Raw genomic sequence first — 16,230 nt, 5'->3', positions numbered from 1 at the left:
GGTACTGGTGGAAGTAAACCTGCGAGGACAGGTCGTGAGTCATTCTTGGGTAGCTCAGATGGTAGAACACTTTCCCACGAAAGGCAAAGGTCCCAAGTTCGAGTCTCGGACTGGCACACAGTTTTAATCTGCTAGGATGTTTCACATCAGCCCACACTCCACTGCAGAGTGAAAATATCATTCTGATATGTTGTAGCATTTTGGCTGTGAGACTTGTGATTGCACTACGTTATACATTTTGTATACTACGGAGAAGGCGTATGTTTGTACATTGTCTCATAGTATTTACTTTTGTGAGCCCCTGCCATACACTCATACCCATGAAAGCTGTTTGTCAGTATATATTGCTGTTGCAGAGATATCAGTGGTGAAAAGTTTATGTGGGACATGCTGTATATATAAGGCAGAATAGTATTTTGCACTAATATGGACCCTAACAAATCATTTGGGGACATGTTGAACTTCGTTTTGCTATTGTTGCCTCATGCGCATCTGAATTGTGGTGCATTTTTGTAATTCCAACTTCAGTTGGAAACTCTCAGTATGATAATAGAAAAAACAGACATCAAATATTATTTCAGTTTATCAATAGGAAGGACATGTTTACTTTTGACTCATTCTTTTAATTATAATAGTAAACAGACTTAACAAAGAAGAATTATAAGTAAAAATGAAATTAACTATATGTTACTAAACAAAAATGAAATTGTACAGGAGGAGTGATGGTGTGAGGTGCCATTTCTTTTCATATGACCCCTTTGGTTGTCATCTGCAGCACTCTTACAGCACAGCAGTCAGCAGTACATTGGCAGTAGTGTCCTTCATGCCTTTCATTGTACTGACCCAACACTGTAGCCATACAGATGTAGTTGTGTATGTGTATTCTTTAGTTAGCTCAAAAGGAGGACATAATTCAGAAGTTATCAATATTTGTCTTGTTTATGTATCTGTTGATGACAAAACGCCTCAACTATATGGTCAGTTGTTACCTTAAGTACCTCCATTATTTATATTCAACAAGGACTTCCCATTACATAAATATATATTATGTGCTCTTGATTTACATATTATGCTCAGGTAGAAACACAATAGCATAATTGGAGAGGTTCAGATAACAAATTGTTTGTGAGGTCAACTTGAGCTCCATTTGCAATAGTCTTTCAGGGTTTTTGTCCTCCAACTATTAATGTCTGTTCTCTCAAGTCTTGTATATTGATGAAACACAGAGAATGTTGCAACAACTATATAGAGTCACATAGAGGTGCTTTCAGTGTTGGATAGGCTTTTTAAAAAAAGTAGATGTTTTGACTTCAAATTTTTGTCTGTAATGCTACAGGTGGAGCAGCTGAAAAGCAGGGGCAGCTAAAGGCAGGAGATGAACTTCTGGCAGTGGCTGGCTCTGATGTCACCAACATGACAAGGATTGAAGCCTGGACACTCATGAAGAAGCTGCCAAGTGGTCCTGTTACTATTTCTATCAGGCCAAAAGCTGCAGTGTGACACTAATTAGAATGTACGTTGTGCCAAAAGTGTGAAATTGGGATTCCTAAAATAAGACTCTGGAAATGATCACATAAGGTATCATCTGCTGCTTCACAAAGTTCAACGAGCAGCAGGTTGAAAAAAATGCTTCATGAATGTGTATCAATGTCAGATGATTCAGTGGTTTGCTAAAGTTGCACTGTACGTGTTGTATGTAATATAAGGGACAGTTAACTGTCACTGTAAAATGTGGACATTGAAAGAAACTTACATTTCATAGGGGAATGTGTGCAATGTGATGTATGCATCAACATAGTGTATGTTTATTTTAACTACAGTATCTGAGTATCATACTACTAAATCCTGTAACTTTGTACGAAGGAATGGTAAAATTTATTTGGTGAATTAATCCAGCTATGTCTTCCAGATAGTGCTGTTAACCATAGTAAAGATGGTAGTGACAGTGAACTATGAACCAAGTGTTTTGCACTTACTGAACTGGAAGGCAACTGCACATAAAATTGTTATTGATAAATAAATAGATAAATATATATTTTTAGGAGAAATGTTACTGTTAGCATGAATATTATTCATACTGTTAATACAATTGTGTTGTATGTAATAATTTATTGTTGTGTTATTTCTTCAGAATTTTATAGATACAGCTGCTTTAACTATGGCAGCTTCATCAATGTAGAAATGAAATATGTTAAAAGAATGTATATATTAAACATTTAACAGTGCTTTGTAGCTCATATTTTAATACTGTTTTCTTATATTCCCTAGGAATATCTGAAATATTAACTAATTGTGAGAATATTTTCCACATTGCAAGCATCACATACATACATATTATTTTTTTTCAACAGGAACCAGACAGCTGTAATGAGATCACACAAAATGTCTCATATTATATTCAAAGAGCAATATGAAAGCCTCATTTTGTATCAACAAATGTCTGTTTTGCCTTGCCAGTTAGTCATACTAAGTAAATTTTATATCAGTAGAGTGACAAAGAAATTAAACACCTTTTGAATTTTTTTTTTGAAATTATGTCATCTACAGTTTGAAACTTCCAAGCAGATGTAGATGCAGATATGTGTGACAGGTCTGATTCTTGAAACTGTTTGTTTATTCAGTACAAATTATTCTCTCCACAAAAAGAAAAAAAAAAAAAACACTCCACTGAAAATTTTTGCCCCATAAAAACACATATGCAGACTATCTGAGTACTGCTGTTTAGGTGTGACATGTACTGTAATTTTCTGTAAATATGGAAGGGCTGTCAACAATTGTTTGACAGAATGTAAGTGAATGTAACATTAATAATGAGATGTTCTTGGTGCTATTGACACTATAATTCCTGTATTGTGCCATTAATATAAAATTGTTGCTATTTTTAACACTAGGTGCATTTTGTAAAAAGTCAGTATTCTGTGATACTGAGAGGAAGAGTTTTATAATGATCAAATGTTCCAGAGCAGCTTTTACAAAAAAAAGAGCATTGTTATTTTATTGAACACAATATGCATTGAAATTTGTTCAGTCCATAATCATTCCTGTGGTATTAAGTCGGTGTCTAAGGCAGATAATATTTGTTTCAGAATAGGTTGTAGTGTGTTTTATACTTATTCGTTGAGAGTATGAGACAGTAAATTTTAAAACTGTGTTTATGGTATTTCCCCATTTAACAACTTGAAACACAGTAATCTGTCTGAAAATAATTCTTCCAGAAAGTAGAGAGTAAAATGGGCAGTGCTTTTGATTTGATTTGAATGGATTTGATAAAGCTGATATATTGTGACTGGTTGAATTGCTAAATGCTATATCATAATAGCAGTTGTTACTTTTTAAGAATTTATGCTCTGAATTTATGTTGTAATATATTTGTGCAGATTTTCATTGAAATAAAGACCTGTAAGTGGTTTCTATACATTTTTCTTTTCATTTTATACAACTCTCAAATATACATGGTGATTTTCTCCAGCTGCCAGAACCTACGTGTGATTTTGTCTGACCTGAGCAGCAATCTGCTGGCATGGGTGGTGGTGGCAATGATGTGCAATGGACAGGAGAGGGGGACAGATAGCAGGGCATGGGGGAGGGGTGGGGGGAGGAGTTATTCTAGTACAGAAGGCATGTGTGTACCATAGTGGGAATCATAGAGAAATGGATGATGGACTAAGGTTGAGGCCAGGAGGGTTACAGGAATTAAGGATGTGTTGCAGGGAGAGTTCCCACGTGCACAGTTCAGTTATGTTGTTATTGGTGGGAATAACCCAGATGGCACAACTGTGAAACAGTCATTAAAGTGAAGCACATCATGTTGAGTGGCAAGTTCAGTGAGTAGGTGGTATAGTTGGCTGGTGGCCACAGTTTGGTGGTGGTTTTCCGTGTGGGCAGAGAACATGTAGGTAATCATGGTTGCATAGAATACAGCACACAGACACAAATTCTAACACACAAAAAGAGCAATACACCTCAAAGTAATTATCTGAATGGGATGTAAATCAGTAGATGTAAGTAAATAAAATAGAAAGAAACTTCCACATGGGAAAAATATATTAAAAACAAAGATTCCAAGACTTACCAAGCGGGAAAGCGCCGGCAGACAGGCACATGAACAAAACACACAAACACACACACAGAATTACTAGCTTTCGCAACCGATGGTTGCTTCTTCAGGAAGGAGAGGGAAAGACGAAAGGATGTGGGTTTTAAGGGAGAGGGTAAGGAGTCATCCCAATCCCGGGAGCAGAAAGACTTCCCTTAGGGGAAAAAAAGGACAGGTGTACACTCGCACACACATACGGATGGATATGTGTGTGTGTGCGAGTGTACACCTGTCCTTTTTTTCCCCTAAGGGAAGTCTTTCCGCTCCCGGGATTGGAATGACTCCTTACCCTCTCCCTTAAAACCCACATCCTTTCGTCTTTCCCTCTCCTTCCTGAAGAAGCAACCATCGGTTGCGAAAGCTAGTAATTCTGTGTGTGTGTTTGTGTGTTTTGTTCATGTGCCTGTCTGCCGGCGCTTTCCCGCTTGGTAAGTCTTGGAATCTTTGTTTTTAGTAGATGTAAGTACATGTACTGACAAACAAATGATTACTTTTTTAGAAGAACTCAATAATTTACTCAAAAGAAAGAGCTTCACAAATTGAACAAGCCAGAAATGCATTGGTCCATTTCCGGACCTTATGCAAGCAGTTATTCAGCTTGACATTGATTGATGGAGTTGTTGGAGATTCTCCTGAGGGAGATCATGTCAGATTATGTCCAATTGGTGCATTTTATTTTCAAATTCCTGAGCTGGTTCAAGGGTCCTGCCCATAATTATGCAAATAGTTTTAATTCAGGAGAGATGTGGCGAGCTTGCTGTCTGAGGTAAGGTTTGGCAAGTATAAAAACAAGCAGTAGAAACTCTGTGTGCTGGGATGTAAGCCCTGGATGGCTTGCCGTGAAGGGCATCAAAATAAGGCACAGAATATCATTGATATACTGCTGTGCTGTAAGAGTGCTGCTGACAACCATAGGGGCCCTGCTATGAAAAGAAATCTCCCAACCATCATTCCTGGTTGTTGGGCCATATGGCAGGTACAGTCAGGGTGATATCCAAGTGCTTTCCGGGCATCTCCAGACACATCTTTGACCTGAAATTTCATTGACTGGAGTAGAATTGTTTTCACTGATGATTCCCACTTCAAACTAAGCTCCAATGACCAACAGAGGTGTGTCAAGATATGCCCAGGATAGCAGTGGGATAGAAACCTGGCTGTAGTCTGCCATATGATCCAACAACAAGGAGTGATGAACAGGAGGGAGATTTCTCTTCTTAGAAAACCCTTTGGTTGTCATCCACAGCACCCTTACAGAAAAGCAGTCAACAGTATGTCGACAATATTCGAAACACCATTTTAATGCTCTTCATGGCAAGCCATGAGAGAGAGAGAGACAGAGAGTGAGAGTGTAAGCTCAGGATGGCTTGTCATGATGGGCATTAAAATGGGGTGTAGAATATTGTTGACATACTGCTAACTGATACACTGTAAAGGTGCTGCAGATGATGACCAAAGAGGTCCTTCTAAGAAAAGAGATGGCACCCCAGTCCGTCACACCTCACTGTTAGGTCTCATGGCAGGTGACAGTCAGGCTGCTATCCCTCTGCTGTCTGGGCCATCTCCAGACATGACTCTGTTTGTCATCAGGGCTTAATTTGAAGCAGCACTCATTAGTGAAGACAATTCTACTGTGTTCAATGAGATTCTAGATCAAAGGTGTACCTGGAGACAGAGAGAAGGGGAGAGAGAATGAGTATATGCATGTGTCTGGGATTCATCAGATTGACTTCACACAGAAGTAGCAGGCTTCACGGGTATCAGAACTGTGGGCTTTACAGCCTTCTAAATCTAACTCCAATAGTGGGCTACCCTGCATACCAAGCATATTGTATGGAAACAGAACTGTTGTGTCAAATCAACCTATTTTTTAGGCAGTCTGCATGTCAGTGGCAAGAAAGAGTTTTCCAGGCCCCGATATGTAGGCTGCCCAGTATGACAGGTGTGTTGTGTTGCACCATGATGTGAGCCTCACACCCCCTGTGCATGGACATTCACAACTTCCATAATGCATTTTCTGTAATAGAAACTCTTGCCCTTCAACAATGGAACAGCATTCACAGAATCATCTGGGGATGTTTCCCCAGCTACTCCTGTCCTCTGCCTCCATGGGATTACCTGTAGCTTACCACTCTGATTCTGCCCTCCCCCCACACCCCACCCCTCCTCCCGCACTGACCCCTCATAGCTTCCCAACCATACCTTGCTGACTTCTTCTATATACCTTCCATATCCCTGAAAACTCATTCCACTCTCCATGAAACACACTCTTCCTGAAAGCCTGTACTGTAACACTATTGCTAATCTTTGTGCCAAAACTCTGAACTCTGCAGAAGTCTCAATAGTTTCTACTGGTTTCTCCTTCAGCCCTAAACCTAAGTTAAACCATCCAGGACTTATAAGAGAACCATCTTTCCTTTACTCATTGTCTGCAGTGGCAACATTTCTTGCCACATGCTCCTCAGACAACAGCCAATTAAATCCCATAAAGAACTCCATTTCGTAAGCCAGTGGATGCTGGTGGAAGGGGATAAGGCTCCTTGTAACACACAGTTATTTGTAATCTGAAATCCAAGCCACATTTTATGATCCTTCCCACAGATAAAGGCTCCACAACAATGATAATGAACAGTAGCAACTATGTGGCTGAGATTCTCCACCAACTTTCCAACATCTTTGCATGATCCCAGCCCATAAGACTAGCAGCTCCTCATGGCCTTAGGTCCATCCCAAAACGTAGCTCCATATATATTTTTCAGTTTATTGGCTGTTGGGCAATACTAATTATGATGATATGACCAACTGGGAATCAAACCTGGGAACCTCTGCTTCACAATCCACTGCTTTGACTGTGCAGCTACCATGGCAAATGAGGCACAAGTGCTTCAGTACGATACATCAAGGCAGAAAACACTTCCATCATCATGTTTCTGCACTGGATTTTAAAAGATTAACTCTGATTTCAGAAAATCAATAAATGTTTGCATACTTTTGAGTGATTTTTTTTACTTCTTATCCTTTGTCTTAGTATCACACTCGGAAAGTGTTGCCTCTGATCATAAAAGGTGTGGTCTGCAGCCACTGTGTGGTCGTAGTGTATCACCAAGCGATCCAAGCATCACCCCTCTCCCAACAACTCAGGCTCCCCACAACTCTCAACAATTGGACCATAGGCCATCTCCCTAGCTCACTGCTCCCCACCACCCTCAGGGATCAGATTGAAAAGTAGCTCACTAGTCCCCACCACTCTTATGGATCGGATTGCACTGCTCCCTGCTGCCCTCGCAGACGAAATCACACGGAGCAGACCACCCAGCGAGTTGATGTGTCACTCTGTTTCTGAACTTTTGGCACACTGATACAGTTTGAAACTTGCTCTCCATCCAAGTTGAGCTCTCTATTCTTTATATCCTTACTTGATTTGTTCTAGTCATCGTCATCTTGTGTTGTTGCTGTTCTGTTTCCTTGTTGAGCGAGTGTTCTTGCTAAGTGTACTATTATGTCTTCTTCTATGCCTGTTTCATTTATAGTTGCGGTTGTTGGTTTGTTGGTAGACTTTATGTAGGTTTTAATTACTTTGGGTGGACAGGATACTAAATATAATGGTATGTATAACAAATAATTACTTTAACATACATGATAGTCCATGTATAAATGTTGTCTCAAGAGAAGTGGTCAATATTCAGAGATGTGACAGGAATGATCATTTGAAGCAAAGAACTAAATATGGACATATGCCCTACTACATATGGTTTCTGAGCTGGAAAATATTTTAAGTTAGTTTTGTACATTTTTCTTGAATAACACGAAATCCACGGCCTCTAGCGAAAACTTGTCACAGTACGAAATTAATTCATTTTTTCTCACAAGCCTACAGTTTGCATGATGAGAACAAGAGAATATGGAAAATATTGTGCAACGTGCATGTGTTGATGTGGGGGGGGTAAGCCAGTTTACACTAGTTTCCTGCCGGCCGCAGTGGTCTTGCAGTTCTAGGCACACAGTCCGGAACCGTGCGACTGCTACGGTCGCAGGTTCGAATCCTGCCTCGGGCATGGATGTGTGTGATGTGCTTAGGTTAGTTAGGTTTAAGTAGTTCTAAGTTCTAGGGGACTAATGATCACAGCAGTTGAATCCCATAGTGCTCAGAGCCATTTGAACCATTTGAACTAGTTTCCTGACTTGATAGACCATGTGTCCAATATTAAATGACTTCATCTACACTGCTATGGTACATTGTAAAAAATGAGAATATACTGAACAATAAAGAAATAAGTAACAAACAATGTACATTAAATATGTTATATCTTGGAAACCATTCAGAACAGTACATATGTCCACACAAAGTTTCCTGCTTCGAATGATCATTCCTGTCATATCCCTGAATATTGATCATTTATCCTGAGACAACATGTTTATTATGTTTAATTTTTTATTTACTCATTTAACCTGAATAGATCAATGCTTTCAGGAGTCCTCTTAGATGAAACCAAAGATTTATATGAAGGGCTTATTTCAATAGTGGTACAAGTCCATTTTTGTTCATTCTGAGATACAGAGTCCTTTAGGACTCCTTGATGTGGGCATGAGAAGTAACCAACTGCCTACTGACATGAGTGGCCAACACTTAACTGCGGTAAACTACAAATTTGACCATCCAGTTTCCAAACATGCTGCACAACACAACACAAATGACATCAACAGCTGCTTCACTATGGGAGCCATTTGTATTGCTTACAGCCCTAGTCTCTCTGGACTACACAGTTGAGAATTGTCTCTCCAGCACATCTTGCACTCTCACAAACTCCCCTCTCTCCCCTGTTCCAACCTTGTTACTCCCTTTTCTCCCCTCCAGTTCTCCATTGCCCCCTCCCCCTCCTCTCTCCACCTCTTATATGCTCATGTTCTGGACTCCATTCATCTTGTTGTGGAGTGACTGAGTCATCTGTTTGAGAGACTAACCTCACACTATCACACCAGCTCCTCCTCAACTCGAGAGCCTGTCCCAGTCTCCATCTGCCCAGGCAACTGCTGTTGACAGTCAACTGTCAGTCATGTTATGACCACACATGTGTACAGTTTGGTGTGTGTGTGTGTGTGTGTACAAAGGCTATCCAGAATGTACATTACATTTTTTTTCCTGCAGCAACAACAGGCAGGTATAGCATGACCATATCGCTGTCCAAGTGTTTGTCTGTTCAGTTGACATCCAGCCATACCAGTGCAAGGGTCGCATCATTTCCCAATATTTCACAATAAAATTTTGAAATGTGTGTTCAAAGTGAAAATCTTTGTGAGTTGTGAAGTGCAGTCAGTAACAAGGTTTTTGTCAGCAAAAAAATAGACAGATTGAAATTTATCAACAGCTTTGTGAAGTTTATGGAATCAACATAATCACTCAAGGTGGAACGCACCATTGGTGCATTATGTTTAAAAGTGGCTGAACTAATGTTCACGGTGAAGAGGAAGGTGGATGACCAACCATTCTGACTGTTTTTTGGGGCAGGAAAGATGTGCTTCTTGTAAATTTTTTTGTCTGTGGCACAAGAATAAACTCTGTGAGGTATTATTAAGCTTTGTAAAACTTGAGAAGAACAATTCAGAATAAGTGTTTAGGAAGGTTGAGATAATTTTTTTTTTTTTTTGTTTTATGACAACACCAGACCACACACAGCAAATTGCATTCAAACAGTACTCTATGCTTTCGAATGGGAGGCATTTCTGCATACACTTTACAGTCCTGATCATGCACCCAGTGACTACCATTTGTTTCTAATGATGAAGACCTGTCTCAAAATGCAGTGCTTTGATGACAACATAGATTTATGGGAGGACGTGACTAACTGATTAGTCTTAGGTGACAGAATTTTGTGACAACAGAATTTGAAAGCTTGGTTGCCACTATGAGAAGTGCCTAAATTTGTGTGATGACTATGTTGAAAAGTAGTAAACAAGTGCTACTTAATACCAAAACATAGTCTACTTCTGGCTGGCCCTTGTACTTCTAGAGCTCGGCAGCTAGAGTGAATACCATTTTCTGTTGCATGTTTCTCTGCACCACATGTCAGTCACCTATACGTGGTTGGTTGCCATTCCTTTGTCTTACATAAACTGGACCTTACATCAATGAAAATAATCAATTTTTGAAAATATAATGTAATTCGATAAATAAAAAATTTACTCACCAAGCAGCGGCAAGAGAAAACATATATAAAGGTATTGAAATTTGCAAGCTTTCAGAGCCAGTGGACCCTTCTTATTGCAGAAGAGTTGAAGGGAAAGGATGAGGGATGAAGGCAAAGGACTGGTGTTCAGAAAAGTCACCCAGAAGATCAGGTCAAAGGAGACTTACTTGACAAGATATGACGGAAAGATTGATTGCTATGGACTGGATCAGACAAGATGTGGACACCTGAGAGCATAAAGGTGGAAGATTGGGTAATATGCAAGATAGAGATTACTGACAAAACATTTTGCTTCAGTTAATGATAGCAGAAAGCTAAATTCATTGTAAATGGTAGAGGTGGGGTGCAGAGAAAAATAGACAGGTCAGAAAATAAAAGATACAAGAAATAAAAAATGAGCAATTGAAAGAATAGTTACTGAGAAGAAATGCTGAGACTGAAGATATTAATGTAAATTAAGACCAGGTGGGTGGAAAGAACAAACAACATGTTGTAACACCAGTTATGACAAACCAGTATCTGTGGCAAGAATACAGATGCCATGTGCCATGAAACAGGTACTGAGATCATGACTATCATGTTGTAGAGCATACTCTGAAACAGGATATTGTATGTTGCCAACCTTTACCCATTCACCCTAACTGATAACTTGGTGATAGTCAAGCCAATATAAAAAGCCAAACAGCATTTACATAACAGCTGGTACATGGCATATGTTGTTTCACAAAATATGTTTTCCCTTTGATAGTATTTCTTTTGCCAGTTACAGGGCTGGTATAAGTGGTGGTCGAAGGGTGTGTAGGGCAAGTCTTACAGCAGGGGCAGTCCCAGAAGCACGAGCCACAGGGTAGGTAAATGGGTGCACAAGGACCATAGAGTCTGACAAGGAAATTGCGGAAATTAGGAGAGCAACAAAAGCTATTCTAGCTGTGGTGGACAAAATGTCATACAGAATGGACCTCATTTCAGTGTATTATTTTAGGAGGCCACAACCTTGTCTAAGTACCTGATTAATACACATAAGACCAGGATAATACTAACTGACAAGAGGTGTACTCCAACAATGTTTTTTGGAGGGATCAAGAGCGCCATCACATCCAGTCCTGGAACTGCTGAATCCTCCAGGAAACAACTTAGGAGTACACCTCTTGCCACTTAGTATTATCCTGGTCTTGAATGTATTAATCAGTTTCTTTAAAAAGGCTATGGGTTTTAAAATCATGGCCAGAAATGAGGTCTATTCTGTCCAAAGTTTTGCCCACCACACTTTTCGTTCCCCTCCTAATCTCCTCAATGTCCTTGTCAGACTCTATGCTCCTTCTGCAACCATCTCCCTTCCCTTTGGCTCCTAACCCTGTGACCATCCCTGCAGTAAGACTTGCCCTATGCATCCTCGTACCACCACCTATACCAGCCTGGAAACTGGCAAAACTTACGCTATCAAAGGAAGAGCCACCTGTGAAACGATACATCATGAACGAGATGTCATGTAAGCACTGTTTGGCATTTTATATTGGCATGACTACCACTATGTTATCAATTAGCATGCATGGGCATAGACAAAGGACACACAATATACTGTTGCAGAGCATATTGGCCTTAATTAACAATACTTTCTACAATCTCAGCATTTATTTTCAATAATTATTCCTTCCTTCACCCCCTTTTACTTTTTGATATCTTTTATTTTCTGTCCTGTCTGTTTTTCTCTCTTCCACTTTTGCCATATACAGTATACCTAGTTTTCCACTCTTCCTAACTTGTGCACAATGTTTTGTCAGCAATCTCTGTCTTACGTATCACCCTATTTTCCACCTTTAAGCTCTCTGGTATTCAAATCTCAACCAGCACAGTCCCCAGCAATCAGTCTTTCCTTCTGATCCTGTCCAATAAATCTCCCCTGAACATGGGGTTCTGGGCAACTTTTCCGAACTCTCCGATTTCCTAAACCTCATCGATCCTTTTCCTTCACCGTTCTTCCTTTCCCTTTAAGCCTTCTGCCAGAAGAAGAAGTCATTGGCTCTGAAGGCTTGCAAATTTCAATACCATTACGCATGTGTTTTCCTGCTGCTGTTTGGTGAGTAGGCTTTTTTATCTGTCCAAGTGAATTAGACTTCATATGTTTATGTTATAAAATGTTCAGTTACACTATAATACATGTAAAAAGTTGGTTTCAAAAACAGTTTGAATAAAGTTGTGTTATTTCCATTATTGCTTCTATATGGCTGGGGAATTTACTAGTTTTTTCTATATTTGTAGGTGTCTATTTCATTTGAATGTTGTTTGCGTGTAGTCAGTGTGTAGATTGTCAATTTTGTCTGCTATCATATGAATGAATGAAAACTGGTTTGGAGATACTACACTGGTTTACATTTTTGTGATTCTCTTTGTTTTTTTTAACTAGAGGATATAAAAACATGGTAATAACACAATACAAAATTTTTCAAATAATGGTTTGCATGAGTTTTCCACAACTTGGGCTCCAAAACAACTTTTATTTTCTGTGAGCTATCCCAAAGAGTTACACCATATCACGGTTAAGGTGCTGTCCATGTGTGGTATTTTTAAAAAAGTTTACTTTATTATATATCCAGCAAGCATTTTTATGCAGTACCACATTATACTTAATTTAATGCTTCTACACACATCAAAAAAAGATTTGCATCACCTCGGTTCTGAGAGTTCTGGAGCCTGTACAGAAAATTGGAATAGAGATCAACATAAACATCATTTCCTCCCTTTTTATTGCTCATGAAAACCACACATAGCATGTTGTACCACCATACAGCAAAACCTTCAGAGCTGGTGGTCCAGATTGCTGTACACACTGGTACCTCTAATACTCAGTAGCACATCCTCTTGCATTGATGCATGCCTGTATTCGTTGTGGCATACTATCCACAAGTTCATCTAGGCACTGTTGGTCCAGATTGTTACACTCCTCAACAGCGATTCGGAAGTCATTCACAAAATGTGTATGATGGGGGCATGAATTGTCATCCATGAAGATGAATGCCTCGCCAATATGCTACTGATATGGTTGCATTATCGGTCAGAGGATCGCATCCACGTATCATACAACCATTACCGAGCCTTCCATGACCACTAGCAGCATACATCGGCCCTGTACAATGCCACCCCAAATCAGCAGGGAACCTCCACCTTGCTGCATTCACTGGACAGTGTGTCTAAGGCGTTCAGCCTGACTGGGTTGCCTCCAAACACGTCTCCGACAATTGTCTGGTTGAAGGCACATGTGACACTCATCGGTAAAGAGAATGTGATGCCAATCCTGAGTGGTCCATTCGGCATGTTGTTGGGCCCATCTGCACCTCGGTGCATGGTGTTCTGGTTTCAACAATGGGTCTCACCATGCAGGTCAGGAGTGAAGTTGTGCATCATGCAGCCTATTGCGCACAGATTGAGTCGTAACATGATGTCCTGTGGTGGCACGAAAGGCATTATTCAACATGGTGGCGTTACTATCAGGGTTCCTCCAAATCATAATCCGTAGGTAGCAGTCATCCACTGCAATAGTAGCGCTTAAGCAGCCTTAGTGAGGCATGTCATCAACAGTTCCTGTCTCTCTGTAATCCGTAGGTAGCAGTCATCCACTGCAATAATAGCCCTTAAGTGGCCTTAGTGAGGCATGTCATCAACAGTTCCTGTCTCTCTGTATCTCCTCCATGTCTGAACAACATCGCTTTGGGTCACTCCAAGATGCCTGGACACTTCTCTTGTTGAGAGCCCTTCCTGGCACAAAGTAACAATGTGGAAGTGATCGAACCGTGGTATTGACTGTCTAGGCACGGTTTAACTACAGACAACACAAGCTGTGTACCTCCTTCCTGGTAGAATGACTGGAACTGATAGGCTGTTGGACCTTCTCTGTCTAATAGGTGCTGTTTATACTTGGCTGTTTACATCTTCTGGAGGGTTTAGTGACATCTCTGAACAGTCAAAGGGACTGTGCCTGTGATACAATATCTACAGTCAATGTCTATCTTCAGGAATTCTGGGAACCAAGGTGATGCAAAACTTTTTTTGATGTGTGTATATTTTATCTGGATATTCAATTTAAGTTTTCCACAAGTAACATATTAGAACCCATAGTTTGTAGTGGTTTATTGTACAGGTTTACAGCAGTTTATTGTACAGGTTTACAGTGGATGAACATTCCAGGCCCTCCCAGGGGACACTGCCTTATAGTAGGTACCTTCAGTGCCGGGCAGAAGAGTTTGAGTGCTTTGATGAGGTCGAGAGTAGCGTAGCTACTAGCAGGATAATTCAAGCTGGAGCGGTCTCGACTGAGGAGTCAGATGAAGTGTGTCCCACACCGTAGGGTAGGGGGACTCTATAGGCTAGGTTGTCAACTCCTCTAGGGAAGCTAACCCCTAAATGAAAGCCTGATCCTCCAGGTTAGGGGTTGAGTATGTGGTTGACACCCCTGCCTTAATAAAAATCTATTATTGCGAATAATTCAACAAGGAATGTTGTTCTGCTCCTACGAAGACAAACTGTGCTAGGAAACTGGAATATGGATGTATCAGTGCTTAAATTTGGAACATGGATCATGTGTATGCTGTTGCAAACAGGAGCAATGAATAGTGTTGCAGAAGAGGTGCTAAGGTATGAAATGGGTGTTGTTGCACTGCACGAAATCACCTGGAAGGGAAGAGGAGAGAATCATAAGCAGAACTTCTCCCTGGAAATTCAGTGAAAGATGAAAGACAAGGGAAGTATGGAGTTGGGTTTATAGTCTCTAAGAATATGCATTGATCTGTTATTGCTTTCACCCCACATAATGACAGAATTTGTACACTCCGTATGAAAGGCAAATTTCATAATGTGACCATTGTGGATGTTTACACATCTACAGAAAAATCAAATGGAGATACTGTGGACATCTTCTATGATCAACTAGAGGAGGTTTGAGACAGAATATGACTCAAATGGCTCTGAGCACTCCCCTAGAACTTAGAACTTCTTAAACCTAACTAACCTAAGGACACCACACATATCCATGCCTGAGGCAGGATTCGAACCTGCAACCATAGAGGTCGCACGGATCCAGATTGTAGCACCTAGAACCGCTTGGCCACTCCAGCCGGCTGTGACAGAATACCCAGGTATGATTCCAGAATGGTTCTTGGCGATAATAATGCAAAACTGGGAAAGGAATATTCTTTCAGAAGTGTGTTTGGTAAATAAAGTCTGCATATGAAACTAATAATAGTGTTTGGGGGTTGCCCAGTCTGTTTCTGATAAACATGTTGAAGGCAGTAAGTGCCTGTTTTTCAAGGCAAAATATCTAAAAAAAAGGACATGGAAAATACCAGGAACAAATTAAGCAAACCAGATAGACCATATATTGGGCATCTGATATGTAGAATGTGCGCAACTTCTGAGGAGTTAATTCTGATTCTGACCATTGCCTAGTAGGAGCCAACCAAAATGAGACAGAAATTTGTCATGGCTGCCAAAGCAAGTAGTACCAGAGTAAAGACATGGACTATAGAACAACTGAAAGTTAGGTCTACTGTTCAGGAGTACCAGAATAGACTGAGGCAATAGTTACAAACAAAAGACGGTGAAGATGATATAGACAAAGAATAGAATTCTATTAAAGATGCCATTAGGACAACAGCACATGAAATATTGGGGGAAACAAGGAGAATTAGGGATGAAGACTGGTATGATGATGAATGTATTGTCACTGTAATAGGAAAAGGAAGCGAGGCTGAAATTCTTGCAGCAGAATACTAGTTCAAATCAGGCATTACATAATGAAAAGAGAATAGAGGCAGTAGGGTACACAGGAGGAAAAATAGGAAGCCATGAGAGAAAGATACAGGAAATGGAAGAGCACTACCAAAGGAAAGAAAGCAGAAAATTCGACAAGAAAATTAAAGAAGGAAGAATATAGACTGAAAATAAAAGCTTGTAAGGACA

At 40.1% G+C, this 16,230-nt stretch overlaps 1 protein-coding gene across 2 annotated transcripts in view; it reads left to right on the top strand.

Moving 5' to 3' along the window:
* Positions 1-3,415, top strand: part of LOC126271939 (uncharacterized) — an 891,928-nt gene extending 888,513 nt beyond the window's left edge. For both annotated transcript variants that reach the window (XM_049974360.1, XM_049974359.1), the window contains exon 25: positions 1,337-3,415. In XM_049974360.1, coding sequence (XP_049830317.1) covers positions 1,337-1,500 — 164 coding nt within the window. In that variant the 3' untranslated portion in view covers positions 1,501-3,415. The remainder of the gene's footprint in view (positions 1-1,336) is intronic.
* Positions 3,416-16,230: the final 12,815 nt, after the last annotated feature.

The sequence above is a fragment of the Schistocerca gregaria genome, chromosome 5 (assembly GCF_023897955.1).
Source record: "Schistocerca gregaria isolate iqSchGreg1 chromosome 5, iqSchGreg1.2, whole genome shotgun sequence".
In the NCBI taxonomy this organism is placed as follows: domain Eukaryota; kingdom Metazoa; phylum Arthropoda; class Insecta; order Orthoptera; family Acrididae; genus Schistocerca; species Schistocerca gregaria.
This window is presented reverse-complemented; position numbering and strand designations above follow the sequence as displayed.